Here is an 11836-nt window from a genome sequence, read left to right as displayed (position 1 = left end):
AAGATTATTTCAGTGAGTATGCCAAAGACCACACAAAGAGAATAACCATGTGCTCGCCATGTTATTTTCTTGTTTCAATTTTCTCCCCCAGATTTTGTTAATTCTATTTGTAATGATATTAAACAATGAATTAAAATTTGGGATAATTTTCATGGATATAAATTTTTTTTCATTTTCAAACGGTTAACACAGAGGACCGGAAATATCTCATTTTATTCAAGGGACTTCAAAGTGGGGGAACAAATTCAGGGATGAGGCCACCAATTCTTCAGCCACTCAAAATGTTAACAACGCAGTAAACTGACTCTTTAAATCACTAAAGACATTTTTAAACTCACCCAAAATAGCAATGGTTCAACCTGCAAGGGAGCCTACGACTCAGTCTGTGGGACATAAATGTGAAGCACTTGAAGTAACGTCTCCCACTTCTCCTACAGATAATGAGCTGCACGGCCAAGGGAGTCACCCTCCAAGTAACACGAGTGATGGACCCGGAAAGAATATCACCATTCACAACGAATTCGACACTATTGTCTTGCCTGTGCTTTACCTCATCATATTTGTGGCAAGCATCTTGCTGAATGGCCTAGCAGTGTGGATCTTCTTCCACATTAGGAATAAAACCAGCTTCATATTTTATCTCAAAAACATAGTGGTTGCTGACCTCATAATGACACTGACATTTCCATTTCGAATAGTCCACGATGCAGGATTTGGACCTTGGTACTTCAAATTTATCCTCTGCAGATATACTTCAGTTTTATTCTACGCAAACATGTATACTTCCATCGTGTTTCTTGGGCTGATAAGCATTGATCGATATTTGAAAGTGGTAAAGCCATTTGGGGACTCTCGCATGTACAGCATAACTTTTACAAAGGTTTTATCTATTTGTGTTTGGGTGATCATGGCTGTTTTGTCCTTGCCAAACATCATCCTAACAAATGGTCAACTAACTAAAGAAAATGTTCATGACTGCATGAAACTTAAAAGTCCCTTGGGAGTCAAATGGCATAATGCAGTCATTTATGTCAACAGCTGCTTGTTTGTGGCTGTACTGGTGATCCTGATAGGATGTTACATAGCCATTTCCCGGTACATCCATAAATCCAGCAGGCAATTCATCAGCCAATCAAGTCGAAAGCGAAAACACAACCAGAGCATTAGAGTAGTCGTGGCTGTGTTTTTTACCTGCTTTCTACCATATCATTTGTGCCGAATTCCTTTTACTTTTAGTCATTTAGACAGACATTTAGATGAATCTGCACACAAAATCTTGTATTACTGCAAAGAAATGACACTTTTCTTGTCTGCATGCAATGTATGCCTGGATCCAATAATTTACTTTTTCATGTGTAGGTCATTTTCAAGAAGGCTATTCAAAAAATCAAATATCAGAACCAGGAGCGAAAGCATCAGATCTCTGCAAAGTGTCAGAAGATCGGAAGTCCGCATATATTATGATTATACTGATGTGTAGGAGTTAAAGGCCACTAGGCCTTCTCTTGCTTGTTGAAGTCAGTATGTACAAAATGTAAATAAATGTTCCTTTTGATTATCCTTGCTTCAGACCATCAAAATATGCATAAACAAAGAATTAAAATGGTGTGAAATCTGGGTATAATTTGAAACTAGAAGTGAAGGAAAAACAATAAGGCATATGAAAAAGGGAGGTAAATGAGGTAGCATGTGGCTGACTGGCAGGGTTCTAGAGCCGAAGGAGCAGACTGCAGAGGCAGAAAAGGCCGTGGTAAAGCCAGCACACAGCAGCAGCCGTATTCTAGGAACTGCTGTCGTCCTGATGCCACTCCAGGGAGAACAGATAGTACAGAGAAGAAAACTCTATTCAGCCCTGAAGTTTAGGACAGGGAAAGAAAATGCTGTTTTCAATGCAGCTCATTCATTGCAGATATAACTGAGTAAATACTGACTGCTGGGCATTCTGTCATTCTCTCTATAAATAAGTAGGACATTTGGCCATCATTCCTTCGCTGTGTTTATTAAAAGAACTTGTGCAGTATGTGGGTAGGTGGGAGAAGGTTCGACTATATTTTTTAAGCAATGTATTTGGAAAGACTGAATTCAATTAACTGATTTTAAATGTAGGCAATTTCAGAGAAAGAAAAATGTGACTGAAACTTACAAGTAGATCTTGTATGAAACGCTCTGAACTTAGGGTTGCCATTATCACACCCCTACTCTGCATTTAAATCCTCATGTGTTAAGGGTAGAAAAGAGAATACGGAAGCTTGGTTAATATTCAGGTTAATGTAGTTTACCAAAGAGCCATGTAACAGTCTTTATTTTAGAAAATTATTAGTAAAATAGTCTTCCCTTTAACCTTTATCCCACCTTAATAGTGATATATTAGTTTAAAAAGATAACCTTAAGTTGAAGGATAGAGTTCAATAAATCAAGTCCAAAAAGTACAAGTAACCTTTTTAATCTTAAAATATTTTCTCCTAAGATAAACCCTTAAAGCCTTCATGCTTTTCCAAAGCCTTCAGCTGCTTGAGTGTTGCCTAAGTGCTTAATTTGTTGCTAACTCTGGATGAGAAGCTGGGGAAGCGTGAAAAGGGGAGGAGGAGTGAAGGCATGTTTGCCAACAAAGGAGGACATTATGGTTTACAGAGACAAAGCATATACCTGTATATGACAGTACAATACCTTTAGACTCTCTAAAACTGTCTGCAAAATTCTAAAAAGCTAAAGTGAGCAAAAACGAGGGCTCAAGAATAACTTAGTTGAACAATGATGACCCTCGGCAGGGTCAGAATTCGGGGACTGCTAATTACCTAGTGGGTAAGTCGGTTTTGGCAGAGAAGTTGGTAGCAGGGAGTGTTAAAAGAATTATCTGAGGATCTCCATCGAAATATCCCTCTCTCCATCAAAACTTCATTTCGATAAATTCCAGGGGCACTCCAATACATGAATATACTTCGCTTGGTCATCTGAATAGCCACACCCCTCCCCCAACTGTGTGCCACTAGCTAGGTTAGGATAGCCACATTTTACACCAACTAATGTGAGAAGAGTTTAAAAGACTAACTTCTTTCTCTACCCTCTCCATAATGCCAAAGATGAGGTACAGCTACCCTATATAAAGTGAAGGAGCAATACTGTTGCCTGAAAAATACTCTCAGTATAATGTGTCTTATCCCCTATTTCTCTCCACTATATCACGGCTCCCAGTCAAATAAAATGAAATCACTAACTTCACTGTGAGTATATATAAATATTCACATATAATTATGCACAGCAACTCTCAGAAATGAGCCATGTGTCTGAATACTCACCAGCTTTTTCAGAGTCTCCAAGTCTAAGTCTTGGTTTAAACGTTAAAAACAAGACTTTCCAGCAACACTCTGGACATGTTTACATGTACACATATGCAGACAAACACAGAGCACGTGCAACTAAGACTAACGAATTTAGCACAACAAATGCCACTCAGCCACTTAACCTATTAACTATTTTCAAAGGTCTTTAAAAAATCACCTCTTTTGTTTAATGTTCCTACTAGCTTAAACCAAAATATCTTCAATATCATTGATGTCATCTATCAATTATCAAAATCTCTATGTTTTTCAAAAAGACTCAACCATATCATGTGTCTTCAAATTTTTGTTGTTTTTACAGCTAGAGAAATAAATATAAGGAAATGAATATCAAACAGATCATTTAAATACTATTTAAAATAGTGTTTCTCAACACAATCAAATCCAATGCATCCTTTTTGAAATACAGTTTGACATATTTTTAACACACTGACATAAAAGCCAGAGATAAAATCTGTCTATACATATAAACACACACACACACACACACACACACACACACACCCTCACCTTGCACGGTAGTGTGGGATCATAAAAATAATGGTGCAAAGCTGAAAGTGTGCAAATTTTCTATTTAATAATGGAAAAATTATTGTTCCATAACCCTTAAAATGTTTTCATCAAAACATTAAAAACCTTCTTATTGTTGGTTTCAAATGTATAAAGAAATCAAAAAATAGTAAATTTATAGCGTTAGAAACAGAATTAAATTTTTTTACTTTTGTGTAAAAGAAGTTAGTCTGAGTAGTTTGAACAGTGCTTGCCTTTCTCAGTGTATAACTCAGTATACAGAGTGAACACCTTTTTCTATGTCTTGTAAAACTGTCACACACACTCCTTTCTAAGTTAGAATCAATTTCCAATATTTTATCCTTTTATCTTCAAAAATTCCTGTAACGTGAAGTTTCTTGCCAACATAATTTTCTTTGGGACATCTCATCCGTTTCATCGAAACCACTTTTCTTGTTGATGCTGGTAAGTTCACCTTCACCAGGTTCCTCAGGCTATGTACCTAGAGGCTCCATCCCTGTGAGCTCTCTCTTCTATAACTCTCTTTACGTTTGCACTCCCAGCATCACCACTTTTCATTTCTTTGCTGCACTTTCACCTTTGCTGATCAACTCTCTCTTCCAATTATCCTTTTTTCGTAGAATGACATGGGGTTTATCATGACAAACAAGGAAGCAACACAACTACACACTTTGCTGCCTGTGCATTACCTGAATAATGGATGCGCAGTGACCAATCACCAAATGATTTTGAAAGAAGCGACGTGACTGGTAATTGATTGTGATGCATATGGGTTATTTACAAGGTGAACTGTGAACTAGAAAACCAGCAGTGAAGTTTGTACTTCATGGAATTATACAGTTAATATACTGTGGTAACTGAAATATGAACCATGTTGCTGGGAGACCAGTATTATTGAATCAAATCATGGTAACTCGAATGCATGTATCTCAGAACTATAAAATCAAGGATCACCTGCATGTGTGTGTATGATGAGTAAAATTATAACATAAAGAAAAAATAGGGGAAGAAATTTATACTAAAATGATATGTGATTTAATATCAAATATTTAGGTACAACTACATGAGAAAATATTCATTGATTTGACATGTAGTCAGATGCTTACATCGATATATAATTATATGAATTCAACAGCTACAAATGTTGACTTGAGACCCAAATGCCTCTTATACTGTTAACACTGGCAAGGTGGCTTTCTATAAAGGTAAATAACTCTTGAGAAGATTCCAAACTCTTGAGACGATTTAGACAACAGCCACATTCATGGAAAAGTTTGGCTGGTATATATTAAACCAGGTAAAAATATGTTTTATACACAAAATAGAATTAAACTGTGGGTGGAGATATTTATAAACAGATTTTCATGCATCAGAAAATTTAATAAGCTATTTCTATGAGAAGCATAGGACAATTCACTGTGCAAGACTGCCTCATACTTTGCAAGTCACCAAGCATCCACAAAATATTGGGAGAAAAAAAATACTTCAGATATGACAAACTGTCCCTTGGGGAGGTATTGCCTACATTGAGAACTCTGATCTAGGTTCCTGAATCATCTGCGAACAGAGAGAAAAATATGCCCAAGCTTTCAAGTAATACAGAAATCCTAGCCTCTAGATACAAATAAGACCTAAATAAATCTGTGGAGGAATATGGCATTAATCATAAATTAATAAATAAGGCAAAAAAGTCTATTCCCACCTCTCCATAATTACATAAAAACTGTAAAAAGCATGTGATCTCTGAAGTCTGTATACAAGCTTTATGAGATGCCTGCTTTTAAGTTTAATATAGTCTCTGCAAATGTCATTTGAAAAGACAGCTATATATACCCCGCAAATAGTCCTAATATCACAGGTTAAAAACAGACAAATGATGGTGATCTTATCTTCGGTACTGTTAACCAGTCACCACCTAAGCATTTTATGTATTTAAATTGTTTACTTCCCACAACAGCCCTATGAAGGATATGTATTCTATAATTATTCCCATTTTACAGATGAGGAAACTGAGGCACATATGGCTAATGAGTAAGTGATGGTGGCAAGTTATGAGGTCAGGAAGTCCACGGTGCTACCTGGACTGCATCACTTCCTCTCCCTGCCCCATCCAAGAAGGCTCCTTACTCTTGAACTCAGTTAACAGCAGCATCGTCCACTCAGACACCTTAACTAGAAATCCAAGTCACCCCTCTCTCCCTCACCTCCATTAACAACCTTGCACCCAATCCTGACAGTTAGCCCTCGGCAACGGTGGATAAGCCAGGCCTCTGCCCTGCTTGGTCCTGCACCTGGCTCAACTCAGACCCAGGACCAGGCTGTGAGATCTCATGGAAGAGCAAAGTTTTGAGGGCAGGGCAGAACTGGACCCCTCTCACTGTATGCTAGTGAGAGAAGAAAATAAACTACCACCATGATTTTAAGCGATGAAATTACTGCTTGAGCCTTGACTTTTCTGCTCCTTCCCATACTGTTTTAGTACTTTTAACACTGTTTTCTAATAAAATAAAAATAGCTAATGTTTAACTGGGCACTCTCTCCGCACCAAACACCATTCTCAGCAAATGACCTATATCTGCCCACTTCGTCGCCATACAAACCCCTGAGGAAGCACCAGCACTGCCCCACATTAGAGATGAAGAGGTTGAGTCTCATTCCTAAGGTCACACAGTTCGGAAAGGCTGTTGCTGGGATCCTGACTCAGGCAACCTGTCTCTGGAAACTCAGGTTTTAACCATGGCTCATTATTAAAATGCAATGAATGCCTCAAGGTATTACTGATACTACCAAAAGCCTTGCTAATTATTTGTTACCAAATGCTATTAACACAAATAAGCTATATCAATACTGCAAATAAAGCTGGGCTTGAAGTAGAGAAGTGCTCTCAGCCAAAGGCTTAATAATTTCTTTAATAAACATGAAAGAGAACATTAAGTTAAGCCAATCAATCAGGCATATTTGATCATTTTATTCCCCTGTAATTAGGAGGAGCATATAATTCATTTTCAAAACCTGGGTACTTCTGAGACCGAAAGTGTCACTTACTGACCTGGTAAAACTGCTGTAAACTGGGACAGTGTGGGCAAACCGGGATATACGGCCCCCACGCCGAAAGCACATAATAAAAGCTCATGTCTACATTAAGACTGTGCTATCCAGTTAAACAAGCAGCTTAGGACAAGGAAAAAGAACTCAAGGAATCCAGCCATTACATCTATCATCGATGAGAAGCTCCACTGTGCAGCTCCTTCCATCCAGCTTCCTAACATAAACTGTGAGGCCTGGATGCTGGATTAGCAGCTATTCAACACTAGTCACTAACGGATGCTTCCTAGGGGTGTGGATAATGGTTTCTAGGATAGTGTTAGTTGCTGATGGCTTTGTTCAATGCCACAAGAAAGAACCCAGCAAACTGAATATTTTTGTCTGCTTTTGCTTTCTGAAGGAATACATAATTTAAATTCTAATTTAAATTCTTTTCTCTCTTCCACAACAAAACCATCACGATTTATTTTTAACATTATTAACTACCAAGTACCAGATTTATGATTGTTATGATTTCAACACATTTTAGGGAAGGAGGCTGCATTTGCACTTCCAGGGTCCAGGCCCCCATGCAGACAACAAACAGGTTGGTCAGGAGGCAGAGCCAAGGGCACTGGTGTCAGCTACCTACAATAAATGCCACTTAAAGGAAGTCTGTGATGCTCCTAAAAGAGACTGATAAGGCCCCATCATGTTTGAGTGGAATATGGGTTCTGATTTGGCCTTCCTGTCATGATTAAGTCACACAAGTGTAACCACATGTCCTCATTCAACCCACCTTGTGGTCCCTGCAAATCAGAAAAGAGCAACAAGCACAGCTGCTCTTTGAGGACTGAAGACAGGAACTTGGTCTCATTCATTCTTCGTTCTGATTACGCCAAACAACTGATCCATACACAAGAGCATAAGAATCACTGCTGAGCTCAGATTAATTAAAGATACATGAAGTTCTCTACAGCGTTAATTGCTTAAAACCACAAAGAATTTCTCAGTCAGACTGCCAAGGAAAATATGTTGCCAAGGATAATAACCACACAACCCTACATGATCGGGAAGTACAAACGAGTGTGCTTAGTAAATATCAGTTTGCTGAACAAAGATTGATTCTACATACTTTCAAGTGTGGCTTACTCTTTAAGTTTAAAAAAAAAAAAAAAAAAAAAGCTGCATGAGATCACCGCCAGCATTTCCTTTGACTTTAGTTAACCTCAGTGAAGTTCTCTCAAGTCTCAACACCACAAAATCTTCCCCAAACTTGCTAGCGTATGCTCCTCCCACACATCACCACAGCATGAAGTAGTATCTGTTTACCAGAACAACTCTGGGAAAGTTTATCTAATAAAAATGAAGTAATTCTCTACATTCCTAAGTTTCATTCCAGCTCAAACTTCTCTCAATCACTTCTCAAGTTTCATTTTCCTAACTTGTTCTAACGATTTACTAAAAAGCCGAGCAGTTAGGGCACTAAGTAAATAAACTGTCTTACAAAAGCAGTGTTCTATCCTCTAAGTTACCGGTCCTAAATTGAATCACTATGCAAGTCAGGAGTTTGGATACCTCCAAATGGAGCTCAAAGGTGTGCAGATACAAGTGATTAGACATTCTAATAAGCCAGGACAACATTATTGTATTTAAAAATATTCATAGTCCTTGTTTTCAAATTAATTCCATCATCTCACATATCTTTACCTACAGAACCAGAGCATACACTTGTGGGACATTTTCGGTGTATATTGGTAACATACATTCACTCAACAAACATTTTTGAGTGTCTGCTATGGTAGTGGGCACTTGGAATATCAAAATAAGCTAATAAGGACAGCCACTGCCCATGTTAGGTGGGCATGATGTAAAAACAAGCCATGGGGAAAGAACACTGACACCACAAAGGTATCGAGGACACTTCCAGAGAAAGTGACAGCTGGGGCAATCCTTGAGAACAGATGGGCGCAGAATAAAGATAATGAGAAATGATAGATTTCAGAGACTCAAGGGTGTGAAATGATATATTTCAGAGACTCAGCATCTTTCCAAAAAAACATACGGAGAAGAGGAAACACTGATCTGAAGTTTTGTTGTTTTACAACAGTTAAAAGTTTCAATTTTGTCTACAGCCATGACACCCTGAACAAGCCCGATCCCGTCTGATCTAGGAAGCTAAGCAGGGTTAGGCCTGGTTAGTTCTTGGATGGGAGACCACCTAAGAGGACCAGATGCTGTAGGCATAAAAAATAAAAAATAAGGGATTGTAAACTGACAAGATCCTTGCAATCTGTGAAGTCAAAAATGGGTTGCCTCACCTAAAAAAAAAAAAAAAGTTTCAATTTTGGTTGTTTGGCAATAACATTGACTGATATTCATTCCTCTGAATCCTAAATTAAACCCAATCTAATACTAGCAACAAAGAAAATCTGTTTGAAGACTTCAACTAATTGAGACTAGATATTCAACTCATGACTCTACCCCAAACTCGGGGGTTTTTTTTACCCCTCAGCGCCTGGTCTTCCTAGGTGGTCTCCCATCCAAGTACTAACCAGACCCAACTCTGCTTAGCTTCTGAGATCAGATGGGATCAGGCTTGTTCAGGGTGGCATGGCCATAGACCAAACTCAGGTTTTAAAAGTAGGCTGTCACGAAATATGTAAATACTGGGCATATCAATTCATTTTATAAACTGTTACTCTGTCAATCTACCAGAAGGTGGAGATATTGTACTCCAGACGTTTATCTCTCCATTATCTCAGCATACAACTGCTAAGAATTCCTGTGCCTGTCACCCGTTTTGAGAAGTTAAAAAACAAAACCACATTATTTTACAATACAGTGGCTAATTATGTTTTAATGACATAATTCCTGCCACCCTCCTCCACTACTCTAAATCAGTGCACTAACCTTGTAAGATTTAATGCTTCACATAGAGAAACACAAAAAGGCACATTTGCACTGAATGTTTTCTAATAGAACACACTTTTTAAAGCACATCTTCAATTATTTTACAACAAAGCTCAAAAAAATGATATACTGAATTAGGAACACTTCGGCATGACAATTAGGATCCTCTACCTTATGCCCCACCCACCCACCTCTGCTAACTTTCCTGACATCATGCCTTTGGTAACACCTTTATTTTAATCCCAGAGTGACTTTCAACCCATACTAACACAAAAAGAGTAGTCTGTCTAATAAGAATTACTTCAGATATTACTTCCTTCATAGATCTTTTTAGAGGGCAACTTCTCAACTCACTTCCTTTAAATATCTCTGTATCTTCATATGTTTATATTGAGCCTTGTACTAAAATCCTGTGTCCTTATCCCAATATATTTCTCAATGTCCAGTGGACTCTTGTCTCAGCCACACACACACACACCACCCCCCGCACCACCACCCCCCCACACACTTACTTATAAAATCACTGTCAACAGTCTTTTTTTAAAAAAAACTATTTTTTTCATGGTGTAATCCAGTAAATAGTTCCTAAGGTTAAAATAAATTCATTGAAAATGTTCATATCTATCAACATGTTCACCAGTAGGGACTGATTAAATAAGTTGCAGGATACTACAAAGTCATGAAAATAATGAATAAGGTATATCTATACAGGGCTACCTTGAATAAGTCAGAGACAGCAAGTGGGGAAAAAGCAAAGTGCACTAGTGTCTTATTATCCAATAAAGCAAATGGGAAAAAAGTGGGATGTGCCAATAACAAAGTTTTTGTACTTACTTTAAAAAAAAAAAAAAGATTTAGGGGAAAGAAACAAAATAGAACATTTACAGAACACCAATAAGTAGGAAAACCAACTCTAAGGGCAGCTAATGATGGGCTGGATGGGAACTAACTAGAAACAACAGACATGTTTGGGGATTACGTGTGTTAAACTCACTCTATTTGTAGTATGAATACACAAGGGATGTTTATATATAACCAGTCTTATTACCGACAGGGCAGAGTCCAGCCTGGAAGCAATGCTGGAGAAAGTAAATGTGTGTCTGTGACCATGTGCAGTGAGCTGAGGTGGCGGTCATACTGTGGGTATGCAGAGGGTTCTGAGGAAAAGATTAATCAGGTTGAAATCCCATAGTACTTTAATCTAAGGGTTCCACAAAATAAAATAGGAAGGCGTTGAAGGAACACAGAACTATTGAGTATGAATCAAAACAACATAGAAAAAAACAAAACACTGATCATTTTAGCTTTTTCCTCCTTTTGGGAGAAGGGGACAGTAAGAATTCTGAAAGAAAACATGTCTATATTTTTTAATTTTTAATTATTTTTTGTTATTACCACCATTATTATTTTATTACTTTATATATTGAGCCTGGTGTCTAGTTGTTAAATAAAGCCAAGTTGTGTTGCTAAACATCATAACAAAATATGTAATTTTAAAAATACATGAAGATATGACAGTTTGTCAGGATAAAATGTTTTTGCAAATATTAATAAGATATTGATTTCCAATTCTAATAGAGAAGTGTACAAGCTAATCTTCATATTTAAGCATATCCACAAAATAACTCAAAAAATACAAAATGGTGGCAAAGCCGATTTTAAATCCTGCATTGAAATACGTCTGAGTCATTCATGAATATGTCCACCCATTGATTCCATGCATTCACAGTCAGATAGCTGGGGCCAGTCTTCAAAACCTGAGTGACAGGTGAAGTGCATAAATAAAAGAAGAGTTCACTCTGGAGACTTCCTGCTGAGAGAAACAACAGTGTAAAAACAGATTTATATCAATCACTGACATCCAGTAGGAAAAAAATCTATGAAAATTGATGAAATATAAAACTAAATGCCTCAGAAGACAAATATCATTGTTTTTATTCCATAAGCCCCTTTTGATATTCTTCCTTCCTCCATGGGTTTCATTTTCTACGTGGTTGCTCTAGCCTTACTCTCTCTCTCTCTCTCTTCTC

The 11836-nt window shown here is 37.6% G+C and overlaps 2 protein-coding genes and 2 pseudogenes across 20 annotated transcripts in view; 2 read left to right on the top strand and 2 right to left on the bottom strand.

Annotated features, from left to right (window-relative positions):
- The window catches only part of GPR87 (G protein-coupled receptor 87), a 23489-nt gene extending 21926 nt beyond the window's left edge, over positions 1 to 1563 (top strand). The window contains exon 3 of the mRNA XM_006926221.2: positions 438 to 1563. Coding sequence (XP_006926283.1) covers positions 438 to 1480 — 1043 coding nt within the window. The 3' untranslated portion in view covers positions 1481 to 1563. The remainder of the gene's footprint in view (positions 1 to 437) is intronic.
- Positions 1 to 11836, bottom strand: part of MED12L (mediator complex subunit 12 like) — a 318700-nt gene that overhangs the window by 130965 nt on the left and 175899 nt on the right. The gene's annotated exons all lie outside the window — the stretch shown is intronic.
- LOC112474477 lies at positions 9021 to 9139 on the top strand (annotated as a pseudogene).
- Positions 9400 to 9518, bottom strand: LOC112474540 (annotated as a pseudogene).

Source organism: Pteropus alecto, unplaced genomic scaffold, assembly GCF_000325575.1.
Source record: "Pteropus alecto unplaced genomic scaffold, ASM32557v1 scaffold239, whole genome shotgun sequence".
Lineage (NCBI taxonomy): Eukaryota > Metazoa > Chordata > Mammalia > Chiroptera > Pteropodidae > Pteropus > Pteropus alecto.
The sequence above is the reverse complement of the archived record's forward strand: the minus strand, read 5'-3'. Positions and strand labels throughout refer to the sequence as shown.